This window comes from Camelus bactrianus, chromosome 1 (assembly GCF_048773025.1).
Source record: "Camelus bactrianus isolate YW-2024 breed Bactrian camel chromosome 1, ASM4877302v1, whole genome shotgun sequence".
NCBI classification, from domain to species: domain Eukaryota; kingdom Metazoa; phylum Chordata; class Mammalia; order Artiodactyla; family Camelidae; genus Camelus; species Camelus bactrianus.
This window is the reverse complement of record NC_133539.1, coordinates 121508443-121533583: the sequence shown is the minus strand read 5'-3', so window position 1 is coordinate 121533583 and position 25141 is coordinate 121508443. Positions and strand designations below refer to the sequence as shown.

The window sequence follows — 25141 nt, the reverse complement described above, 5'->3', positions numbered from 1 at the left end:
GCACGGCCCTGTCCTCTTCCCGAGCCTGCTCCGCCGCAGGACTGGCCCTCCCCCGGGAGGGCCCCTTAGTGAAGGCTGTGCCCCTTCAGCCACCCTCTCCCCCTCCAGGTTATTTGTTGAAGGAACAGAAAGGCTCTAAGGCCCAGCTACAAGTCCTTCTTTACTGGCTCTTTTGTTAGGGCTGGACTAGACAGGGCTCCATTGCCTCCTTTCTGACGTCCCCAGAGGCTTAGGAAGCCCTGGAGGAGACGCACCAGGACTCAGAATTATCAAATCCAAGGTCAGCCCAAGGAGACCAAGCCATCTTCTCGCCCCTCTGCTCAGTTTTGGGAGAGGACGGGGGTTGGTCAGGAACTTTCTGGGCTATACTGCTTTGGCCAACCCCCAGGCAAGGATGGACCACTTTCAGGGGGGAGAGAGGCCCCTTGCTCCTCTGTCCTCCCCAACAAGCACAAGCTGGGCTACACCCTGGGACCAGCCATGTGGGCAGAGACCCTCCCTGATTCAGAAGCTCTCCCCCGTGAAGACAGGTATGGTGGGTGCAGGGACAAGCTACGCCCCACACGTGCGACTTCCCAGCTGAACTGAACATGGAAGGTGGGGCATCAGCTTGTGTGTGGGCCCAGATCGCTGCATGGCTGGAGGCCACCAGCTGTGTGTGCGCCAATGTTCATGGAGGAGGTAGGCTCTGAGAACCCGCTAGGGCCCTGCCTGGGATGCGCTGTGGAGTTTTGCCCCCGGTGCCTGAAGTCGCCGCGGGGCCCTGTGTTCAGAACATATTGCACATACTTCTCATTTAATCTGTTAGGATCTATCAGGCCCAGGAAAGAAAACATTCCCTTTCTCCTCCCTCCCTCCCTCCCCAGGAGAAAGGCCCTGATCTCAGTATCCACGGGTCCACGGGGAGCTGCCGCTAGGGAGGAGCTGAGATCTTAAGGCCTGCGACAGAGCCAGGTTCCAGCAGTCCCAGATTCTGAAGGGCTTCCAGCAGCTGCTCCCGTGCGTTTCCAATGAAGGTATTCTCCAGGAAGGCAGGCAGTCCTCCCACGCCATCCCGCAGGGTATACAGGGGCACCCGCACCAGGCCCAGCACCTGGGAAAGGAAGGAGGCAGGAGGCTCTGGGAGCTCAGGGAGCTCGTCCCAACCAAATCCTTCTCGACCAGAGGCCTCACCACTTATGGTCCAGCAGAACCAGGCCTGAGGACGCACACCTCTGTGGAGCCTACTGGGCCCAGGTCTTTGCAGACAAGTGACCCAGGTCATGCTATCCAGCTCCATGAACGCTGACCCTCCTACATCACTAAATCTTTGGTGGTTCCCGCCTCTGGGATGCACCAGTAGTTCTCAAAATGTGATACCCAGACTAGCCATATCAACACCATTTAGAAACTTCTGAAAAATGCTAATTCTCAGGTCCTTCTCTCTCTCCACTACTAAGCCAACAATTCTGGGACTGGGGCCAGTAATCACCGTTTTGATAAGTCTCCCAGATACTTCTTGGAACGGCCAAAGTTTGAGAACGACTGCCACACACAATCTGTCCCCTACTCTCCTAGCCTAAGTGCCAAGGCTTTCCCACAAAGTATCAGGCCACATCTCCTACCCAAGAAAAACAGGGGCCTGCCATTATCAAGGAGGACAGAGAAGAAAGAGTGACTTGGAGAGATGTGCTCTAGAAAGAAGCTGTAGAGGCCTGTAAACAGGGCAGAGGATTGAGGTCTTTGCAGGGAGACCAGGTAGGCTGTCATGAGTCGCTCAAATGAAAGACCAGGACCTCAACTACACCAGGAAATTGAGGGAGGATGTAGGGGCGTGGTCCCGGGCTGGCCCCACCTCCAGCCCATGGTCCCGGGCCCGCGGCGCGGCCATCTCCACAGCGGTCAGCTGCTCCAGGGTCAGGCGCTTGGCGTAGAAATGCGCCACGATGCGCGGCCGGGACCCGGCGTGCGAGCTGCGGTAGTCAGCGCGCTCCACGCGGAAGGCGGCCGCGGCCTCGCCCAGCTCCTCGTCCAGCTCGCGGTTCAGCCCGTCCTCCAGGCTGCCGTCCTGCAAGTTCACGAAGCCGCCGGGGAAGCCCAAACGCCCGTCAAAGCGCATCTGCATCTGCGGGAGAGGGAAGCGGGGATGCCGGGGGCGCCCGAGGCGGTGCACCCCGGGGCGGCCGCAGGGCTAGGGCCTGCGGGAGCCGGGCGCGCCCCCTGCTCACCAGCACGGCGTAGCGCAGCGGGATGCGGCCGAAGAGCAGCCCGGGGTCCGGCGCGTAGAGCAGCGCGTGGCACGCGTGCCGCCAGCCCGGCCCCAGCTGCAGGGCTTCCGCCAGCTCCAGCCTGCGGACCCCGGCCATGCCCGACACTCCACCGTCTCGGAAGCCCAGGTGGAAAGGACGGACCGGCCTCACCCTGGACCAATCCGAGCTGGACCAATCCCTGCAGGGCCCGGGGCGGGGCTGGACGGCCAGGACCAATCATTGCAGGGCCGGGGGCGGAACCGAGGCGAGTTGGGGAGGGGCGGGGCTCGCGGCAGCCAATCAGGGCTGGGCCTGCGGCGGGGCAGTCGAGGGCGGCGGGGCACCCGGGAAGCAGGACACTCTCCGCTGCTGGGCCTCGGGCCAGGGGCGGGGCCGGCGTCCTGGACGCGGAGGGAGGCGGGTGATAGTGCTTACGTCACAGCCTGGCTCCAGCAGGACCTCCCAGGCGGCTTGGGGACTGTGACGGAGGCCGAATTTAACTATGTAATAGGGACGACTCCTGGGAGCCCGGAGGGCCAGGGAGTGTGGGGCGTCCTGGGAGCGCTGTCCGGTTGGCCTGGGTGGACCCGAGCCCCCGGGGAGACTCGAGCCCAGATGAGGCCAGAGTTTCCGGGCGGGGTGAGCGGCTTGTCTCTTTTGGGGACGAGGGTTATAGGAGGGGTTCGTGGTAAGTTAGTTCTAGCTAGGAATTGGGGTGGTGATGTGGTGGGCGGCGGACAGGATGGCCAGGATGCAGGGAAAGAGCGGTGGGTGAAACCCTGCGCGCACAGAACGGAGACTGTGGAAAGGTCGGAGGTGGAAGGCCCAACGCTTCCTAGACCTTACCCGCACGCACTCAGACCAGTGAGCCGTGGAGGAAGGTGGGGAGGACAGGTCTTCGCAGGGCCTGGAGCTGAGGAACAGGGATGGGGAACCCTCATCCCAGGCCTCCCCACCTCTTCGCAGGCCTGCACTCTGCGCAGGCTGGCTCTGCATCAAGGGTCAATATTATTTACACACACGGAAAGGAGGCGGCGGCAGCTCCTTGAGAGGGTTGGGCTTAGAGTCCCAGCCTCTGAGTGAGAAAGAGCCCAAGAACCTGCCTGCATACAGGCTCATGTCTACTCTCAGACCTATTAAGTGGACAGTGCCCCAAGCTGTGACAGTAAGAGGTTGAAAGCTCTTAGGACAGTGCCAGGCAGAGGTCCTTGGAGCCCAGGGTGGGGCAGAGTGTTGTGTCTTATGTTAAAGACCCACTGGTTGGACCTGAGCCACATTCACCAGGCCAGCATCCTGAGGGGAGTGTGAGACATCCCCGGCCTCATCCTTCCTGGCTGAGTCTTCTGAATAACGTGGCAGAGAAGGCAGCTACTAAGGTCAGACAACTGGACTGAGGTGGTAAGACTGTAGGTGTCACACAACTCATCACCCTCTTTGAGTTCTAGGGGGCTTGGAAATGGCCCTAGTTAAACATTAGAATCACCTTGCAAAAAGCTCATAAAAACTGCCAATTCCAGAATGTAAATTGGTGCAGCCACTGTGGAATACAGTATGGAGATTTCTCAAAAACCTAAAATAGAACTACCATATGACCCAGGAGTTCTACTCCTAGGTATATATCCGAAAAAAAAAAAATAAAAACACTAATTTGAAAAGATGCATGCACCCCAATGTTCACAGCAGCACTATTTACAATAGCCAAGATATGGAAGCAACTTAGGTGTCCATCCACAGATGACTGGATAAAGAAGATGTGGTATATATTGGTGTGGTATATATTGGGTAAACACACACACACACACACTAGGATACTACTCAGCCATAAAAATGAATGAAATTTTGCCTTTTGCTGCAACATGGATGGACCTGGATATTATCATTTTAAGTGAAGTAAGACAGAAATTAAAAAAAATACCATATGATATCACCTATATGTGGAATCTAAAATACACAACAAGCTAGTGAATATAACAGAAACGAAGCAGACTCAGATACAGGCAACAAACTAGTGGTTACCAGTTGAGGCGGGGGCAACATAGGAGTAGGGGATTAAGAGGTATAAAATATTAGGTATAAAATGAGCTACAAGGATGTATTGTACAACACGGGAAATAGCCAATATTTTATAGTAACTATAAATGGAGTATCACTTTTAAAAATTGTGAATCACTATATGTACACCTGTAATTTATGTAATATTAACTATACCTCATCCACTATACCTCAATAAAAATGAATAAATAAATGAAAGAAAGACCTGCCGATTCCAGAAGGGTTCCACCCCAGACCACTCAAATCAGCGTCTCCGAGGTGACGCTGACGTGCAGGTGGTTTAAAACGTGTTTCAGGTGACACTAACAAGGAACCAGGACTGAGAACCAGTGCCCTGACCCTCACCCCTAACCCTCCAACGGTGACTTGGTTTCTCTCCTGGATGGGCTTCCTTGAAGGATTTAGGGTCAAGCGAGCCCTTTCCAGAACTTCAGGTGTCGTATTTTTCTTCTAAGGTTGCTTGAGGAGGCTCTTTTTTTTTTTTTTAAGCATTTTTTTTATTGAGTTATAGTCATTTTACAATGTTGTGTCAAATTCCAGTGTAGAGCACAATTTTTCAGTTATACATGAATACACATATATTCATTGTCACATTTTTTTTCGCTGTGAGCTAGAGGAGGCTCTTAAAAGATGGACTCAGTGATTTCTAAGGCACCATGAAACACTATGCAACCATGGCAACAGCTCCACAAGAAGATGATTTTGGAGACCAGAGCTTTTTCAGGATGAATGAATGAAGTCCCTGAGACTCCCCCAACCTTGCCTCCCTTTCCAAATTGCTCTCTGCTTCTGCCAGGGGAGCCAGCCTCTCCCCCTCACCTCCCCTGCCTCACCCTCTGGAGGCAGACGGCGGAGGAGTCAAGGGCTGATAGTACAGAGGTAGAGAGGGCCAGGTGCCTCCAGAGCCACCCAAGCTCAAAGCCAAAAATAGCTCAGGGGTCAGCCTCAGGGGATGCGAGAACATATTCATTGTTTATAAGATACTGAGGAAAAGAATTAAGCACTTATCCCGCTTATATTGGCTCTACCTCAGGGTAGAAATAGTTGATGAGGTGAGGTTTCTCTTTATGTAGAGGAATCCAGTTATTTAGAGAAGAAAGATGGAGCCAATCAAAAATTTACTCTTTTTTAAACTTTAAAGAAGTAATAGATCCTTGGAAATGATCATCAATAGCTGCTCACATCACAAAATGATGGAAGGACATACCACCTCCTATGAAATATTCTTGCCAAAAAGCTGAATCTGAATCTGGATCTAACCACCATATTATGAGGATCCAAAAGAACATCTTTTTCAAACATCAGGAAGAAGTGAGAAGGATCCGTGTGGTAGTCGATTAGAGCTGGAGATGTCAGTAAGAATGTGTGTTTAGCTTAGATACAGATGGTTACGTGTAGACACAATTTGGACACGTGTCTATTCAACAGTTAGTGTACATACACATTTCCTTGCTCTGTCAGCTGGGCGGGCCTGGAAGCAATGACTCTCCAGAAGCAGCAAGCACGCCCAGGGCCCAGATCTTGATTTCTGTTACCGTTTCCCAATAAAAGGAACCAAGAGGAACCTTGAAAGAATGGCTGATTCCAGCCCTGGGGACAGACATGGTGGACACGTGGTGAGGCTGGGGCATCTTGTGATGCCAGAGAATAAGGAAGTGTGCCAGAAATCAATCAATCAATCAGTGATGAAAAGGACAACAACAACAACAACAACATGTGAATGGGAGTAATTCGACATTGAAGGGACAGGGACACAGCGGCCAACTAAAAGAGCTCCTTGCGGCCACAGCTGGGACAACCGAGCAAGGAAATGGAGCAGCACTGGATTACAACCCAAAGTATGAAATAATATCTTTGTCTGTCCTGACGTAAATCACAGGCAAGCACTCGGAGTGTGGAGAAGGCAGATTTCCCTTGCAGAAGTGCTCAAAAGACCTGGTGTAGCTACTCTGCCCTCAAGGGGTGAAGTGCAACTGCACTTCTTCCGTGTGGGCTGGGAACAGGGACGTCCTTCCAAAGAAGCTGGTGCGGGGGGCGGAGGACTTCTTAACTATGGAGGAACCTGACCAGCATGGCCTTAGCCAGGTGACCGGGTCGGCATCGAGGTGCTAAGTCCTGATGGTGGCGTGCGCACCCTTGATGAAGACTGGGTGAGCTGTCTGGGATCTCGGTGCTACCTTCACAAACTTTCTGTAAATCTAAAACTTACAAAAGATAGTTTATTTTAAAAAATATATATCAGGATGGTGCAATCAGTAAAATCTAGACTGAAAGAAACTTTCAAGGACGAATGACCTGGTTTCTTCAATAAATGCATTACAAGGGGAAAAAGGAGGCAGAATCTACACTAAGAGATTGAGGAGACATCTAGTGATGCGACTGGGCTTTATTTGGATCCTAATCTGATGAAACAGAAAAATTAAGACAGTTGGGGAAATGTGAATATTGATCAGATATTTGATATATAGAAATTATTGATCATTTTAAAGTGTGATAATAGTACTGTGGCTTTTTAAAAAAAAAGATTCTTTATCTTTTAGAGATGCATGCTGAAATATTTATGAGTGATATAAAAATAATCCAGTGAGGGGCAATGGGTGAGAGTATAAATAAAACAAGATTCGCTGCAAACTTAACATTTCTGAAGCTAAGTGATGGTTCCCTAACGAGAGCTTATTATATTATTCTCTTTACTTTAATACAGTTTGATGTCTTTCATAGTAAAAAAGTTAAAAATAAAAAGATCTTTGACTTCTCACGAAGGTAAAGGTAAAGGTTATAATTTACATTTGAATCAAGCTTTGCATTTCACAAAACCCTTTCATAGACAGGATCCCTTCTGGTCCAGGAGAGGGAGAGAGAGACGAGGGTCTGGGCTCACTTTTTAGGCAGAAGGAAGACTGCCACCAGCATCTCCCATCTGCCAGGGAATTTAAATCCTTCCACTTGATCCTCAGGAAGTTTCCCAGGTGTTTCAAATGCAGAGCCAGGGTTAAGGACCGCTGATTTTGAAGAGTATTGATGTGGGGCAGGGGCACCACCAGAAGAGGGAGCGCTGCCTGAGAGAGCCCCCGGGGTGGATCCAAAAAGAAGTAGGGAAGGGCTACATGCTGCTGTTTTATTATTATTTGTCAGGCAGTCACATACCTGAAGTCACATCCACAGCCTTGAAGGAGGTGGCTTCCTACAGAAGCCAGCCCTCTTCTTGGTGGTTTGCAGGTCTGGGCTCTGTGGTCTGGAGCTCAGTGGGTGGGTCCACGTCACTAGGAGGACAGAACTGTTCAGACACCCCCAGCCGCACCCCTGGGCTTCTCCCCGGGGTGCCCCACAGATGCCTCGAACCAGCACAGCGAGGACTGAGCTCCATGCTCCTCTCCCAGCCCACCCCGCCCCCGACACCTGCATCTCCTGTGCTGAGACTGGCTTTGCGGATGCCTGCTGCCCACCCCCCTTTCCCAGCCACCAGGAGCCTCCCAGGCACCCCGCCTGCGCCCACCGGTCAGCTCCCTCTCGTGGTCTCCTCGCTCATCAGGTGCTGGTCCGGTTCCACCACTGCTCCCCAGACTAACCTCCTGACTGCCCCCTGCCTGGCCTCATCTCAGCCTCTTTAAACGTGCCCTCCACACAGTCTCCTGTGACAGCTCAAAGTCACGCTGCCTTCACGGGGCCACTTCTAGGGGATTCAGCGGAGAAGACTCCACAGCTCAGTCTGAACCTGGCCTGCTGTACTGGTGACCTGTTGCTGAAACATACTGTAAAATGCAGTGACTTAACAACAACAAACACCATCTTTCCCCATGTCTGAGGGTCAGGGATTAAGGAATGGCTTCCTGGGTGTTTCTGGCTCTGGAGGTTTCAGTCCAGGTATCAGCCAGAGCTGCGGTCAAATGAGGCTGGACAAGGGCTGGACACTGTGCTTCCCGGGCGGCTCACGGTCACGGCCGTTGGCAGAAGCCTGTTTCTGCCCCAGAGATCTCTCCGCATGGTGGCCTGGCATCCTCATGACCCAGGGGCCGGCCTCCCTCAGAGTGAGGGAGCCAAGACAGAGCAAGGCGGATCCATGTCTTTGTGACCTGGTGTCAGAAGTCATACACCACGTGCACGTATGTAACGTCCTGATCACACAGGCCACCCACTGCAGTGCGACTGAGTGGGGCACCTATCAGAGGTGAGGACCCTGGGGCCATTGTGGAGGCCGGGCCCACGCCTCCCTCTCAAACCTGACAAGGGTGCCCTCACACTTTATGAACCACCAGCCCACAAAGATGTCACATCCCCAGAACCCACAAGGCTGGGTCTCCTCCCATCTTTGTGTTCTTCATGCCTGCGAGATCTCTGTCCCCTCTCCTGTGCCTGAATTTCCCCCCTGCCTGCTTTACTGAGCTGTAATTGACAAGTGAAAAAACCGTAGCTGTTTCAGGGGTACAACATATACATAGTGAAGTGATTATGGCAATCAAGCTAGTGAATGTATTCATCACCCCACAGAATTCCTATTTTGTGTATGTGTGTTGAGAACACTTAAGATTTACTTTCTTAGCAAATTTCAAGTGTACATTGATACAGATTTATTAACTATAGTTACTATGTTGCACGAGTTCACCAGAACCTACTCATTCTGTGTAACTGAAACATTGTCTCTTTGACCACCATCTCCCCAGCCCTCCCACTGCCCCCCTGGCTGCTGCAACCACCACTCTACTCTATGCTTTTGAGTTCAACTGTTTTAGATTTCATGCATGTGATCAGGCAGGATTTGTCTTTCTGTGTCTGACTTATTTCACTTAGCATAGTGTCCTCCAGGTTGATCCATGTTGTTGCAAATGGCAGGGTGTCCTTTTTCAGGCTGAATAATATTCCACTGCATGTGAATGTAAACACATCACATTTCCTTTACACGTTCACCTGTCGACACTTAGGTGGTTTCCATTACCTGGCGAATTCTTATCATTCAAAACTTTGTGCCTAAGCTTTCTACTTGGTCCTGGACGGGGCCTCCATACATGGTGAACTAAAATCTACAGAAGAATTAGGTGGTGTCTGAGAAGGGGTGGTGTTAGTAGGCTCTGTGCTTCTGTGAAGCACTGCTGGAGGCGTGCTGACAGCCAAGTAAGATGGGGTTCATGGCTCATCTGATCCATTTTGGAAAAGGGTTTTTGGTTTTGGGTTTTTTTGTTTGTTTGTTTGTTTGTTTTTGAGAAGCCACAGAGTCATTTAATCAGATGTAAACTTTACCCCCAAATTTGTAAAAGTCAATGCTAAAAGACTGAAGCCTAAGGATTTGATGAGGTGTTAAGGGAGGGACGGCAGGAGGAGGAAGGTGTATTGGGCGGTTTACCACCACACTAATCTGCATAATAAACAACCACAAACTAAAGTTTGCTTCTGGCCAGGAGTCTGCGTGTTGCCTGGAGCGGCTCTGCGGTAGAATCTCAGCAGCAGAAGGAAGCCTTCAGAGGGAGCCTCTGACAATGGGGTGATAAAGTTACTCTTCTTCTTCCAAAGTTGAGAGCGTCCTACATCGTTATAGCATGTCCGCGTGTGACGCTGAACCTCATTGGCAGTTTCTTGTGACTCAACATATAGCATGACCTTGCTTGTCCTTTACAACTGTCCTCAGACACAGGCAGGAAACCAGGACTTGGAGGAGACACCTGGCCCTGGGTCACTCGGTAAACGGCCAGAGTGGCTCTGGAATCCAAGCCAGCTGGAGGTGAGTTCAGCCTGCTTTCTTACACAGGTTGTGGTGGAACGTTTGAAATACTCTCTCCTGTGTGTCCACCCCACCCCTCTCCCCGTCCTGTCTGTCTATCTCTCTCTGTCCTTCTGTTCTGTCCCTCTGTCTGTCTGTCTCTCTCTGTCCCTCTGTCTGTCTCTGTCCCTCTGTCTCTGTCTCTGTCCCTCTCTCTCACACACCCCTTCTCCGCCTCCTTTTTCATTTCGCTCCTGGCTGCACTCCCCTGTGACACGGCACTTAGCACACATGAGTTACCCTGTCACCGTGAAAGAGGACGGGCTGCCCCCAACCCCCCAGCTCCTCTGGACCCCGTCTGCCTCCTTCACCCCCAGCCTCTAGAACAGACCTGGAGCTCCAGCCTCAGCCCCAGATGCAGTAAGTAATTAACTCTGTGTGCCTTATCTCTGCGCCACCCACAGTGGCTGGCGGCACCTCCTCTGCATAATAGAGAGCAGAAAGGTCAGTCAGCATTCGTGAAATAGCTCTATTTTTGACAAAGCAGCCAGGTAGCAGGGTTCTTATCCCCTCACACCTGTGACTGATTCACCACAAGCCCCCCTTCCTGGCTCCAAGTCCTCAGTTGATTTCCACTCACCGCCTGGCAGTCTGATTGGTGATCAGCACCCACACTGAGTGTGGCTGAGGGAGAAGGCATTCTCCCAGTAGTAAAATGATAAATCAGAAAGGAAGTTCCTTCTCATCCATCTCATTTTAAAAACCTCGTGGCTGCTCCCAGGGAACTGACTGGAAAGTAAACAGGAATGGTGTCTTTTATAAGACGGATATGTGATCCAAGATGGTATTTCTTCCTAACTTTCTTTTCTGTGAATCCTGGGACGGTGGACAGCACAAATCCAGAAGGACGAGAGGTCTGCACTCTGCACCTGTCTTGCAGGGGCTGGAATATGCCACCCCCAAACCTGCCACATTGGCATAAGGATTATTTTGAGCTGAAAGTAATTAAGAAACAGCTGCTCTGTCCTCCATGTGGAAATGGTGCAGAGCAGGAGGCTTCTCCCAGGCCCAGGTCAGGGTGTCCACCCCCCCGGAAGCCCAAGGGCACGCGTGTGGGAGTGCTTCTCAGGGAGACTCTGTCTGTAGGCTTCTCTCAGAGGGTAGACCAGGCAGCGCGAACTGGCCCACCCTCCCAGTGCAGGGGGCGCGCTCCCTGCTCCCAGACGGATGCAGACACTCCTCTTGACAAGGATGGGAGGCAGCGAGGGCAGCTCTGCACCCACTTTCCAGAACAGAGCCCAGCTTACGGGCGGATGGGTTTCCAGGGGCATCTGTCCACTTGAAGCTGCGTGTTTCTGACGGTTGCTTAGTGATGGGCCCCTTCTCCCATTGCGATCAGCTTCTCAAAGTAGAGGAGCTGGTCAACCTCGAAACTGTCGCTGGCGCGGGGCACCACTTTTTCCAGAGCTGCCCGGACCTCTGCCTCGCTGGCTTTCTGCTGCCTGGCGCTCTTGAGGTAGCTGTAGACCTCCTCAAACGCTTCTGCCCCCAGCTTCTGCACCGCCGACCTGCCCGACAAAGACCAAGGACAGTTACAGACCGCCATCACCTGCGAGAAGGTGTACCACTGGCCTCCGGGTCTGCAGATGCTTGAGTCTGGGGTCCAGGAAACTGCAGATACGGAGGGACAACTGCTCTTTGAAATTATTACACAAGTAGTACTGTAACCCTGGGGTTTAGGGAAAAAACAAGAGCTTGGACACTCAGCTATATTCTACCAATACTTCTTGAATGTTTGTTACATGCCAGTTACCCTTCTGGGAACTGTGATCACAGCATTAAACAAGCCAGGCAGATTCCCGCCTTCACGGAGCTCGGTGCCTCCTGGAGTGGACAATAAACAGATACGTAACAAAATGCACACAGAAGAACACAGGTGGTGCTGAGTGTGAAGAAGGACAGTGACCTAGGGTGGGAGAGAGGCAGGTGAGGGGCCAGGCCACCTTCTCCAAGGAGGTGTCTTGGAGCAGAGACGCACAGGAAGTGAGGCCAGTATGGGGGGGGGGGTGGGATGGAGGAGAGGGGACCTTGAGGCTCAAACACGTGGGAGAAGCATCCAGAAGGCTAGTGTGGCTGGAGTCGGGTAAACAGGGAAGAGAATGGTTGGGATGTGAAATCAGAAGGCACAATGATGAGAACAGTGAAGCGACAATGAGGAGGGAGAGGCTGAGGTGGGGAGAGGGAGAGGTCTGCGACGCACACCCACCTGACCTTCACAGCAGTGCTGGGAGCGGGCCGGGGGTGGGGGGAGGCGTGTTTTAAATCCCCTGTTTCACAGAGGGAGGCAGAAGCTGAGGCTTAGGAGGGTAGCGTAACCTGGCCGGGTTCCCCCAAGGCCAGCGCTCGTTTCTGAGCTCCCCCAGTCCTGGTCCGCGTGTGGTCACATCTGGGAGTGTTACAGTCATATGGACACACCTGGCAGGTTGATTTTGCCTGTTTCCCCCGATCTCAGTCAGGGCCACAAACTGAAGGCTGATGGGTGAAAACTGGCCCAGGACACGCTTTGTTGGATCAGCACCATATTCCATTTTCTACCATTTTATTGGTTTTTATTTAAATTAAACTTTTTTGGGGGCTAGGTAATTAGGCTTAGTTTATTTTTCAAGGAGGTGCTGGGGATTGAACCCAGGACCTCGTGCATGCTGAGCAGCCCTCGACCCCTGAGCAGTGCCCTCCCCCTGGTTTTACTGGTATTTTTAACACTTGAATGTGGAAGTCTTCGGGCCGGGCCTACGCTCTGCACCCTCCAATCTTTCCTCCCCTTCGCTCACCCCGACCCCATCATTTCACACCAGGTGGCTTCTCATATTTTGTCCACCTGCCTGACACAAGGGCATTTGAGGTCTCTGAGTTTTGTTCCCCAGTTCAAAACTGCTAACAGCTCCACACTGTCCACAGAACCCACGTGCCCACACTGACCTGATCATTCCTCCATCAGATACTTCGCTTTTTTCACAATAACACTGTATGGACTTTTGCAACATAGCTTTTTCGTTTCAAGGAATATTTTCTGGCATCAAACTTCTACAAATGGGGCTAATTACAGGGTGTGTCCACCCTGTGAAATCCCTTATACGTCCTTATGATTCACGAACTTTTCTGTTTACGTATTGATCAGAAAATAAAATATTTTGTGAGAATGGACTAGGTCAGTGTGTATATAATCGTCCCTCGGTAACTGCAGGGGGTTGGTTCCAGGAGCCACAGATACCAAAACCCAAGGATGCTCAAGTCCCTGCTGTAAAATGGCACAGTGTCTGCACATAACCTTCTCAGAGAGGTTACTTATAATACCTAATACAGTGTAAATACTATGTAAATTGTTGTAAATACAATGTAAATGGTACATAAGCTGTTGCTGGTTTGCAGCAAATTCAAGTTTTGCTTTTTGGAACTTTCTGGAATTTTTTTTTCCAAATATTTTGATCCCTGCTTAATTGAATTCACGGATGCAGAACCCAGGGATACCAAAGGCAGAGTGTAAATAGTTTTATAACTTTAACATTGAAGAAATGCTTCTTTAGTCTTCATTTCAACAGATCCGGTGAAAAGAAAAATCAGAGGTTGGTTTTTTTTTTTCTCCCCCAGAATTTTTAAAGCATGTAATGCTGACAATAACACTGAAGGCACTAATCGTGGACTCCCATTCATTTTATAAGCTTTTGTTGTTCAGCGCTATTCAACCCTGAATCCCTAGAACAGGGGCCTGGGTTAGGTATTGCGGCAGATAAAAAAAAAGTAATTGATCCTGCATTCGTTTAGAGGCTTGTAATTATCATGTAAGACACGTGCATTTTAAATTTGAACAAGCATTCTTCTGTTAGTCTAGAGCTTGCAAAATGCTTTTACATTCATTATCTCAAAGGACCCTTGTGAACTAGGTAAGACATTGAACATTCACCTCCATTTCACAGACGAGAATAAGGAGGCTGACTTTCACAGACTCACACAGCCTGTGTTTGATGGAACCTGAACTCAAACACAGGTCTTGGAACCTCAAGTGACTGGCGGCCCAGGGGCCCCACAGCTCCAGCCTGTGTAGGTTTCCCACGTCTGGCAGGAGATTAGCAGGTCTGATCCCAGGATCCTCACTCACATCCCCAGTCACCTCGGCCACTCCCAGAAGCCCAAGCTTTCCTTGGCTGACGTTTCCCAAACCCGGTCGCTCCCCGAGTCGCTGCCGACTTCAGCAAGCTGCCTGCCCTCCTTCCTCCAGGTCCCACGTCCCAGGCATCCTCCTATCCTCGTGACTTCAGTATCCCTGGTCACTCACATTTTGGACTGTCTCATTTCCAATGGTCATTTTCTTTACGCCCCTCAGTTGCCAGTTCCCATGACCATGCCTGTGACCTCACCAGCACTGCGCTGCCTCTGGAATTGACTCCACGTCCTTGACTCCATAACCCTTCTCTATCCTCCTCCACCATACTTACTCCAGCAACTCCTCTAATTCCCGGTCCTTCCAGTCCTTTGGCTCTACCATCATGATGACAGTCACCCCCTTTGTGTCCTCATGTCTGCACTTCCCCTTTCCTCAGTTACATTTCAGGGTCCTTGATTATAACCACCACCTTGCAAACGCCCTGGACTCTTTCATACGCAGTCTCCCCTCCTCTCTGTGTCAGGCTCCTTTGGCAAAGCCGTAATGGTTAAACCCAGACATCCATCTGCTTTATGCTTACATCTAAACAACAAAACCTTCCTGGAGAAAAACCCCCAATTATGCCAACAGGTCTCATTTAAATCACTGATGGTCATAATTCAGAATGGCACTCAGCTCTGCCCAGGGGCCCTGCTCACTTCCCTGGTGTTCTTACCTCCCACTGACCAAAACCGTTGTTTCACCCTTTCTTCTTTATCCTCTGACTTGCTAAGACCCCGCATTCTCAGCTGCTGACTTCACCTGATATCTCCTTGAGAAAATAGAAACAAACTCTGAAACTTCCCTCCTCTTCCCGGTGCTGAACCGATACCCCTGCCTGCGTCGGTGGCCTCGCTTGGCCCCGCCTTGTCCCTGACGAAGGGGCCACCCCTCCAGTGAAGATCAGACTCTCCCCGAGTGCTCTGGATCCTGCCTCGGCACCATCTCAGGGACTTCCCTCCTCTTTCCTCGTCACCAGTCTGCCCCGCCCCCGCCACGGGAGCATCGCCACCAGAGAGCAGGTGCTAATACACCCTCTCTCAAACAGGAGCCCTCAGCCCACCCCGCCTCCAGCCTCACTCCCACCTCCGCTGCTGGCAAAGACCCTTGGCAGAGTTATGCACGGTTGCTTTTCTACTTTCTCACTGCCTTGGCCTTGGCCCTCACTTCTTGCGATGACCTTCAGATGGCCACATTCCCTGGTCACTTTCCGTACACACCTTACTTGAGGTTTCAGCATGTTCAACAGAGCTGAGTTCTTCTCTCTTCTTAAAACCCTCTGTGGTTGCCTGTGGGGATATGGCCTCCACACCACCTGCTTCCTTGTAGCCTCCTCTGCTGATGCTTTTTCCTCCTCGTCTTGGCCTCTACACTGAGGCTAAGTCCCAGACCCCCTGTCTTTTCTCCATCTTCACTCTTGCCTCTGTGAGCCCAGGCAGCCCCAGGTCTTCAACACCCTCGATGGCTGAAGGCTTCCTGTATCCCCTCTGCCCTTCACCCAGAACTCCACGCTAGAGAATCAACTGTCCACTGGACAACCTCCTCCTGGATGTCCAAGGGGTGGCTCACTCAATGTCAATGAAGCCAAAAAAGAACTTTTAATTACTACCTCCCACCCCCTAAAAATACCTTTCACCATGCTTTCTAGGACCCAGTCACGTTTTCAAGCCGAGGGATTCTTGAGGCCTTGCTCTCTCTCTCTCATTAATTCTATCAGCACCAGAAATGCTTGCAGTGCTCTTTAAACTACGTGTGATGCAAATCAGCTTGTTCTCTTGTAATTTCCAGTCCATCCTGGACTCACACATGGAGTGACTGCCTGTAACTAACACGTAGCCTGTGCCTCACACGGCGCCTGCCACGTGTGGCTTCCCAAGGGGCCTGGACGACAGCCCCCCGGGTCCACAGCCCACTCAGTGAGACGGGCCCACTCACCACACGTGGGGATGTGGGGGCAGTGTCATCTGCTGTGACAGTCTCTAACCACCCCTCCCCCCCCACGTTCTGTCCTCATCCCGTGTGGATGGGTGGCAAGTGGTCTGGGGACGGGGACATCCTGACAGTACCCTTGAGAACATGCTGGAGATGCCCCCACCAAACCAAATCCTACTCCACCTGCTTCTTTCTGTCTGCCTCCCCTGCCAGCACACATTCCAGCCCCTGCCATCTCTCCGCTGGTCCTCTGCAAGGCTCCATCCATCACTCAACAATTCACTTTCCACATGCGAGGCCAGTGTCAACTCTGACAAATATAAATCAGTCTGGTCACCTTCCTGCCTAAAACAGACTCCTATATTATAACACTGGGGTCTGGTCCCTCCTGTACCCTCACTTATCAGTCTCCTGCCTTCCTCCACCAGCCTCTTCTGTCTTGTCCACCATCTGTCTTAGCCTCTAGGCTCCAATCACACCCATCTCCTTTCTGTTCCTTAAATACAAGCTTATTCCTACCTCCGGGCCTTTGCACGAGCTGTACCCTCTTCCCTGGAATGCTTCTCCCTTTGATCTTTATGTGGCCGCCTCTGTCTTGCCCTACAGATCTCAGCTTCCATACCACCTTCTTGGAGAAACCAAACTTGCCTCCCCAGTCTAAAGTAGCCACCCCGTCACCGTCCATAGGGTCACACCACCTGAACTGTCTGCACAGCATGTGTCACTCACTGGCATTTTTCTTCTCTCTTTTTGTGTGTATGTTTCCTGTTGGCCTCTCCCTACTCCCTGAGTCAGCAGACAGATTCCATACAGGAGGACCCAGGGCCTAGAACAGGACAGGCCCACAGGAGGTGTCCAGGAAATACTTGTGCAGGGAAAGAATGACCCAGGCAGCCATTAGCACCGTCAGTGTCTCGTGAACGTTTCCAGCAGGGAAAACCAGGGAACGCCCGATGGAGGAGGGGAGGCAGCACCATCTAACTTGGGCTGTAACAACAGGAGGGAAGCCAGGTGGGAGCCAACCGTGGTGGCACCAGGACACCAGCCAGGTGGCCTGGCAGGTGAGGAGGACGCGTGAAGGAGAGGGTGAGAACCACATGAACATAATGTGACAGAAGCCTGAGAATTCGATTCACAATATCAGCCACTGATGGTAAAGAGGCCCCCAAAGTCACCAGAACCTGCAGCGAACAGTTCCTGTGCCTTCGCTGTGCCGGCTCAGCCCACTCAGTCCTCAGAGCAACTGTAGGGGCAGAAATGACAGTTATTCCCATTTGACAGAGGAGTAAACTGAGATCGAGGACGGTATTAAGCTACTTGCCCACTGCCACAGAGCTGTCAAGCGGCGGAGCTGGAATATGCGTTCCTGTACTTTCATTCCAGGGCTCATTCTTTTCATCACTATGATATGGACTTTGGATTCAGAGAGACCAGAGTGGAATCTTGGTTCTCCCTTTCCCTGGCTGTGTGACTCTGGGCCACTTAATTCACCTCTCTGAGCCTTGGGTTTTTCATATTTAAGTGGCAGTTACACACACACACACACATCTTAGCAGAGTTACCTGTCACCTACTTGAGAGCCATTGTTTTACTCTGAGGGGGAGGGTATAGCTCAGTGGTAGAGCATATGCTTAGCACGCACGAGGTCCTGGGTTCACTCCCTGGTACCTCCATTAAAAAAATAAAGTGAAAATTAAATTAAATTAAAGAAACTAAAAATAGCATTATTTTTTTTTAAAGATGCTCAACCATAAATATAAATAGCAACCCCAAACTAATGGAAGCAACTTAACCGTGACAGTGAGTCACTCAACACTGCTTTACCATTGTGGACATTAATTACTTTCCTAGGGAATTGTACAGTGATCCTACTTCAGTTTAACTGGAAGCTTTAAACAATTTTGTAGTTCTACCACCAGTTAAGGTACTATTTTAAATATTTTAATCTTTTCTAGCTGAATTTGAAAAAACAATGACACAAGAAGGCTGGTGGCACAGTGGGAGTTAAAAAAAAAGTAATGCTGTAGAAATAATCATGAAAAAATAATTTTGTAGAAATAATCATGAAAACCTAATTTAGCAGAAAGCATTAAGAGAACATAGATTATTCTTCAGGCACAGTTTTAAGGAAACCTTGAAAATGATTTTACAGAATATAAGAAATCCCTGCACATGAAATATGTGTGAGGCACTGTGGGAACAGAACGGTGCGTGAGTTTCCCCTTTAATACCGCTGTCGTAATGATTGCGGGCGCTAACAAGTGCGAGGAGCCTTCATTGGAGATGGATTCTGTACCCCTACTCCCCATATCCAGCATTTCAGATGGCTGTCTCTGAGTCTGGTGGGCAGAGATAGGACTGGCTCTTCACAGAGACAGACAGCTGCACTTCCTGTGCTTGGGTGACATGAGGCACCCCCAGTGGGACATGTGATTTTCAGACCCCTTGCTGAAGACGGTGCTTGCCTTCTGCTCAGTGCCCTGGGCAACAGAATCTTGTTTGTGGGGTGCCCTGCAAAAGCTAACCATTCCTGTAAGGGTTACTTTATTTGTGATCTAAACATCCTCCTGTGTTCATAATCACAGCAAAGGTAGATGGATAAACTCACTGTCTAAAATGCAAAATTCATCTAGGTACATGCTTTTAAGAGACACACCTAAAACATAGGGCACTGAAAATTTGAGAGTAAACAAATTTTTTAAAAAGATGTGCCAGGCAAGTAATAACCGAAAGAAACTTGGGGTATCTATATTAGTATGAGACAAAATAGATTTTAAGAAAAAAAGCATTATTAGAATAAAGAATGCCACTAGATAATGAAAACAGTTCAATTCACCAGGGAGAAATAGAAATTCTAAGCCAGCCTGCATTTAATGAAGGAGACTCAAAATACCTAAGCAGGGAGCGATCGTCAGCTCTGTCATTTAAATGTAGGATTTCAATACATCTTGTTCAGTTGTTGATGGGAAAGCATCTGAAAAAATAGTAATGATGTAGAAAATCTGGATACACTTAATAAGCTAACTTAATAGACAAATGTGGGACCCTGTCCCTCCCTGATGATTAGAGAATCTGCATTCCTCCCAGACTCTCACGTAACAGCTACAAAAACTGACCACGTACCAGACAACAATTCAAGTCTCGACACACGTCACATAACTGACTTTACACAAGATCTAGTTATGAGGCCAGGATGCAACTGTTAGAAATCCGTGACAAAGATACGGGGTAAACATTTCTGTGTTTGTAAATGTGTTTATTCTACCTAAACTGTGGGTCACTGAAGAAATCAGGCAGGCCATGAGCAATCTCATTTTAAGCCCAAAGAAAAGTGACAGGTGCCCCAGCCTTGTAAGAGTGCGGCGGAAATTTACTGACACTCGGAAAACGTGCTGTAGGATTTCTGCAGTGATGCGTTCTGGTATCTTAGGAATCATGAAACAGAAAATTCTGCGTAAGGGGACTCTCTTGCTGTTGTCTAGGATGTGAACACAGAGGGGGTGCTCCTTGTGCTGCTTATGTGGGAAAGGGCTCTAGGTTTGTTTTTCCAAAGGGAGGGAGGGAGGAACCACCCTTTTAGTTAGGTGGGTATCTCAAATAGAAAGAGCTTACATTTTCAAATGAAAGAAATATACATTTTAATTCTTTTCCAGCTATTTTGTCCTATGCTCCACAGCCTTGATCTATTTTATCCTCTTGTTCAAAGTATTCTTTTACTGTTAGTAGTACTAGTACTGGGGAGAGGGAATTAGGTTTATTTATTTATTTACACTGATGGAGGCACTGGGGATGGAACCCAGGACCTCATGCGTGCTAAGCAGGCACTCTACCACTGAGCCACGCCCGCCGTCAGGGCGTTCTTAGAGAGCTCCACCTTCTCCTGCTCACGAAGCTTCTTCCTTCTCTCAAGTCCAAAAAAGTGCTCTGGTGGTAATAGTATCTTGTTGCTTTCAGCGCCAAGCTCATGATTCTTCCCTATGGCTTTGCCCCTAGTGTCCTGTGAGAAATAAGGGGCCCTCTTAGGGAAAGGAAGCTGCTTGTGAAGTCAGTCTCCGGAAGTTCAGGAAAGGATGCCCTGAACATTCTATCGGCTTCATGTCTCCACTGGAAGGTCTGGCAGGCATCTTCCAGTTACCACGCCTGACTCAACTTCTCATCTCCCCCCAAGAACATCCTCATGCCGCAGCCCTGCCTGTATCTGCTCATGCCAGTCCCAGCCTTCCAATTTCTTAGGCCAAAAGCCTTTGAATCATCCTTGATTTGTCTCCACCACACTCCAGTAGCCTGGTGTCTCTCATAATCAGACCAGTTATAGAATCCTATTGGCTCTATTTTGAAGCTGTATCCAGGACCCCCACTCCTCACCACCTCCACCACTGCCACCGCCGTCCAGCTGCCCTGCTCTCTCGCCCGACTGCTTCCACAGCCTCTCACCTGGTCTCCTGGCTCTACCCTCACTCCCTGCAGCCCGTTGTCAGTGCAGACCCCTCCCTCCTCTGCTCAGCCCTCCCACGGGCTCCCCAGCCCCCTCAGGGTGACGTCAGGGTCCACCTGGTGGTCAGCAGTATCCTGAACTTCCTCCATCTCCCTGAACTCACTGAGCACGCCCATTGCCAGGGCCTTTGCGCTTGCTGGTCCCTCAGACGAGAAGGCTCTTTCCCCAGAAAGCCACGTCTCTCCTCCTCATCCCCTCCGTGTCTCTGCCCTCGCGTCATCCAGACCACCCTCCTTAAAACTGTAAACTTTACCCCCGTCCCACACTGCCTGTCCGCCTCCCGTGCTTGGTACTTTCTTCTTAGCATTTGTTACTGTGGGGCATCCTCAGCTTTATGATTTGTCAAGCAGCCCACTGAAAAATAAGGTCCTTGGGGCAGGGGTTATTTTCACCTTTTTTTGTTCACTGATCCCACTGCTCGGAACTGTGGCGGGCACTAAGCAAGTACACAATAAGTGCTCATTAAGATGAATGAACAGATACCTTGAAAGCCAGATAAGAAAGGAATATGGTGATGTTATACAATTTTATTTGAAAATATTTGCATCCTGCACTATTTACAATAGCCAAGACATGGAAACAACCTAAACATCCATAGACAGAGGACTGGATAAAGAAGCTGTGGTACATTTACACAATGGAATACTACTCAGCTATAAAAAAGAATAAAACAATGCCATTTTCGGCAACATGGATGGACCTTGAGACCGGCGTTCTAAGTGAAGTAAGCCAGAGAAAGAAAGAAAAATACCATATTATATCACTTATATGTGGAATCCAAAAAAAAAAAAAAAAGACACAAATGAACTTATTTACAAAATAGAAACAGACTCACAGACATAGAAGACAAATTTATGGTTACCAGGGGGGAAAGGGGGTGGGGAGGGATAAATTGGGAGTTTGAGATTTGCAGATACACACTACTATATATAAAATAGATGAACAACAAGGTCCTACTGTAGAGCACAGGGAACTAGGTTCAGTATCTGGTAGTAACCTATAATGAAAAAGAATATGAAAAGGAACTTCTGTATGTACATGTATGACTGAAACATGATGCTGTGCACCAGAAACTGGCACAGCATTGTAAGCTGACCATACATCAATAAAAAAAGAAAAATATAATAAACAAACAAAAAAAGAATTATGGACGCTTTGAAAAGCCCTGTAAGGTACCAAGGAATCATCTAAAGGAACATCTTCCTTTTACAGATGGGGACAGCGATTCCAGGATGGGGAGGGGCCCCTAGTGGTGAGCACTGGACTTCAGAGAGTGGGTCCTAACTGGGCCTCCACTGTGACGGGCATACATGTGAAGTAAATATAAAATAAGTAAGTCCCTTGCCTCTCCTTCTGTTCACTGAACCCCACTGAACAGCGCACTGTGAAACCCGGACCACTTGCGAAGCCCTCCTGGCCGGCTTGCCAGCATGCGTCCCTTGGGTGACTCAAACCGCAGTTTCATTTCTCAAAAGTTGCTTTCACCCCAGCTTTGCTGAAGCAGAAGCAAAGATCGGAGGATAAAATAGATCTTCTAATCAAACATAAGAATAATTGGATTTGCAGAGGAAAATGAAAAGAACTCACAAAGAGAAAGAAATCAGAACAGAAATATGTTTGGGAGAATTTCTCAGAGTGAGGGTGAGGTCGTATAATTGGGGAGCTAGGGTTTCCTTGGAGAAGAGTGAATTTCAGAAGTGGCCTTTCCTTTGACGAGATTCTGCAAGGATCCCTCCTTGCCTAAAGTCCAGTCCGTCCTCTTCTCCACCAGGCCTCCTCCCAGGCCACTATGTCCCACTGAGCCCAGCTCAGCAAGGCTCCCACACCCTTGGCACCTAACCAAGCGCCCCCGGGAGTTTTTCACCCACTGACCCCTCACCCCCAGCTGCCCCCGTCGTATTCAGAGCTGAGTTCAATCTGTCTCCCCGTTGCAACGGTCTTGAGGAAAGTCTTGTGGTTCTGTCCAGCGCAGTTTTTCTTGGGCAGCTTCACCTCTCAACGCCAGAACGTCCCCGGTCCCCATGTTACAAGCTGCCTACAGTCAGAATAGCTGTGTCCTGGTTACCCTGGTCTCTGCACCGCCCAACAGGAACATAACCCCAATGGTGCCCTGTTCCACAGTCACAGAGTCCCGGTTTGGACACTGAGTTACATGGTCACCCACATGTGATGTGGAACTTACTGGCTGCATTGTCATCGAGGCCCTCAATGATCAGAGGACCTGCTGGACTTACAGCTGGTTTACAGCAATTACAGCGGACAGAAGGGACCAGACTCCTTCCATGAGAACACTCCTCTTTGGTCCTGACCCCCGAAGTCAGAGTTACATTGGATTTGTGCCGTTTTATGTCCCAAATTAAAATGTTTCTCCATAAATAAAAAAATGGCGATTTTCATCACTTCGTCTCTCCATCACGTTCACCGGTGGCCTTTATTAAACCTCTCCCTTGGTGACTGCAGATGGTTCAACAAGCACATTTCCCAGCAATGTGATGTGCATTCTGGGGCCAGAGTGGGAGGGAGGAGAGAGAGGCTGGCGAGGCCAGCGTGCACAGGCCTCGGGAAAACAGCTGAGATCATGGAATCACTACATCGTTCTCTGCTGCATCCCATTGAAGGACTGAAATCTGCTGCGGGAAAAGCCCAGGGCAGGGGGCCTCCCCTACAGCCTCCCACCGGGGAACGCTGGGTTTCTCAGATGTCTTCCGTCCTAACGCCAGAGCAGGAGGCCCTGCGCTAAGGGGAGGTTTGCCCAGTGGTTTGGGGCAGTGGCTTTTTTAGTTACTTCAACTTATTCGAAAATATCTTCAAGAAGCCCTTGCCCTACAGAGCTTTCCCGGGTCCAAAAGGCAGGGCTGGGAGCTGCAAAGTTAGCGGGCAAATCTCACGCTAGGGCTTCACACACAGAAGGGCTGCGGGGAGGGCAGGTGGGGAAAGGGTTGGATTAGAGTCACCTCTGAATTTCCTCTGCCGGAGAAGGTCTAAGATTCCGCCCTCTGCTCAGTTTGTTCATCCCATTTTACAGGCAGGAAGGTTGGGATGAGGGGAGAGCAAGGTCACTGAGGGGAGTGGGGCCTTCTGACTTGAGCCCTCAGGATGGGGTCTGCAGGGTAGGATGGCCAGTTTGGGAAAAAAGGAACAGGCATCAGAAGGATGCACCATCCCTGCCACTCAAAGCGCCATCCCACCCGCAGCCTCGCATCTCACAGGAGCTGGGCAGAAAGGCACAAGCTCTGACGCACCCCAGGCCTGCCGAATCACAGTCTGCGTCTAACCAGACTCCAGGTGATGTGAATGCACTGCGGAGAAACACTGGCTGTAGCTGTGAACCACACCCGGAATAGCAGGACTCCAGAAAGCGTTTCAAGCTACAGGCTCTCTTTTGAAGAAAATTCTGATGCTTTTATGGGATCAGGCCGGCTTCCCAAGTTCTGAGGCATCACCTCCCACCCCAGCACCCTCTACAGAATTACTCAACTTACTCGAGTTTAAATCTGATCAGAGGAATAAGAAAGGGACCGCCATCAATTTCAGGCTGACTGTCTCTCTCTTTCTCCCTCCTCTTCTCTTTCCTTCTCCCTAAGTCTCTGACACACAGCATTGCGTTAATAATAGTCTTGGATTCATAACACACTCTCAGCAGCATGTTTGTCTGAGGGGAGGACACTGGCCTTGTGTGGGTTGGAGATTACGAATTACAGTGTGTCTGGCAGTTTGCTGGGTCTGTCCATGTCTGCCCAACTCCTAATTCTGCATCAGATAGAAGTCTCTCTGCTCAAATAAGCAAGAAACCTCTTCCCCTTCAATCTGGGAAATACCGTATTCTAATTTTATCTTACTGACGATCTAGGAAGTGACATCCAAGCATAAACCCATGTTAATAATTTTCCCCTTTTCTTTGTATCTGGGGCAGGTGCTGCAGAAATCATTCGTGTGAAAGAAAGTTTCGATTAGTTCTATTACATGGGTCGGGAAGAAACAGGAAGAATTAAATTGCAGGTTTTAGTTGAACTGTATGAAATTGCCACTTTTACAAGGTTAAAAGAAGTCACATATTGACAACTGCATTTAGTCAAACTAGTTAGAAAGTTTCAGTTAAGAATTTCTTGACCTGAGAAATATTAAGGGAGTTGAAAGTGCTTGGCGGAGGCTGGGTTGTCTCTTTCTTTGGAGAAAGCTTTTTGAAGTTGGGGCAAACACTTTGAAGGGGAGGCTCCCACCTTCACACTGTGAGCGGGCAGGGAGGGACGGGCTGCGGGGAGGTCAAGTCTGGTTATAGATTCAGGGTGAATGTATGTGTCCTTGAAGGAGGCTTATAACCGTCAGAATCTGTGAAACCTACCAGCGGCGACACAAGCCACGGTAAGTTTCCCTCCTCCTTCCTTGCTGCAGCCAGGTGCCGTTGGTACCTGAACCCCGATGGGAGTGAGAAGAGGAAACGTCCTGCCTCCCCACGGCAGCACCATCCTGCAGCCTAGGGAAGTGTCAGAGTCTTGTCCCCTTTTTGGGGAACTGTCCCAGTGACACTCTGGGCATAATTC

The 25141-nt window shown here is 50.0% G+C and overlaps 2 protein-coding genes across 10 annotated transcripts in view; both read right to left on the bottom strand.

Moving 5' to 3' along the window:
* Positions 1-762: 762 nt before the first annotated feature.
* Positions 763-2403, bottom strand: NUDT16 (nudix hydrolase 16). Its single transcript, XM_074372386.1, has 3 exons — positions 2208-2403; positions 1835-2104; positions 763-1093 (listed from the first exon to the last, which is right to left on the bottom strand). Exons 1-3 carry the CDS (start codon positions 2343-2345, stop codon positions 914-916), a joined length of 588 nt encoding a protein of 195 aa, XP_074228487.1. The 5' UTR covers positions 2346-2403; the 3' UTR covers positions 763-913.
* Positions 2404-4764: 2361 nt separating this feature from the next.
* Positions 4765-25141, bottom strand: part of NEK11 (NIMA related kinase 11) — a 220165-nt gene continuing 199788 nt past the window's right edge. For 7 of the 9 annotated variants that reach the window (XM_074372305.1, XM_045521382.2, XM_074372303.1 and 4 more), the window contains one exon: positions 4765-11540. In XM_074372305.1, coding sequence (XP_074228406.1) covers positions 11339-11540 — 202 coding nt within the window. In that variant the 3' untranslated portion in view covers positions 4765-11338. Of the gene's footprint in view, positions 11541-21112 lie in introns of those variants that run through there. The other 2 variants (XM_074372320.1, XM_074372331.1) reach the window with 1 other exon arrangement.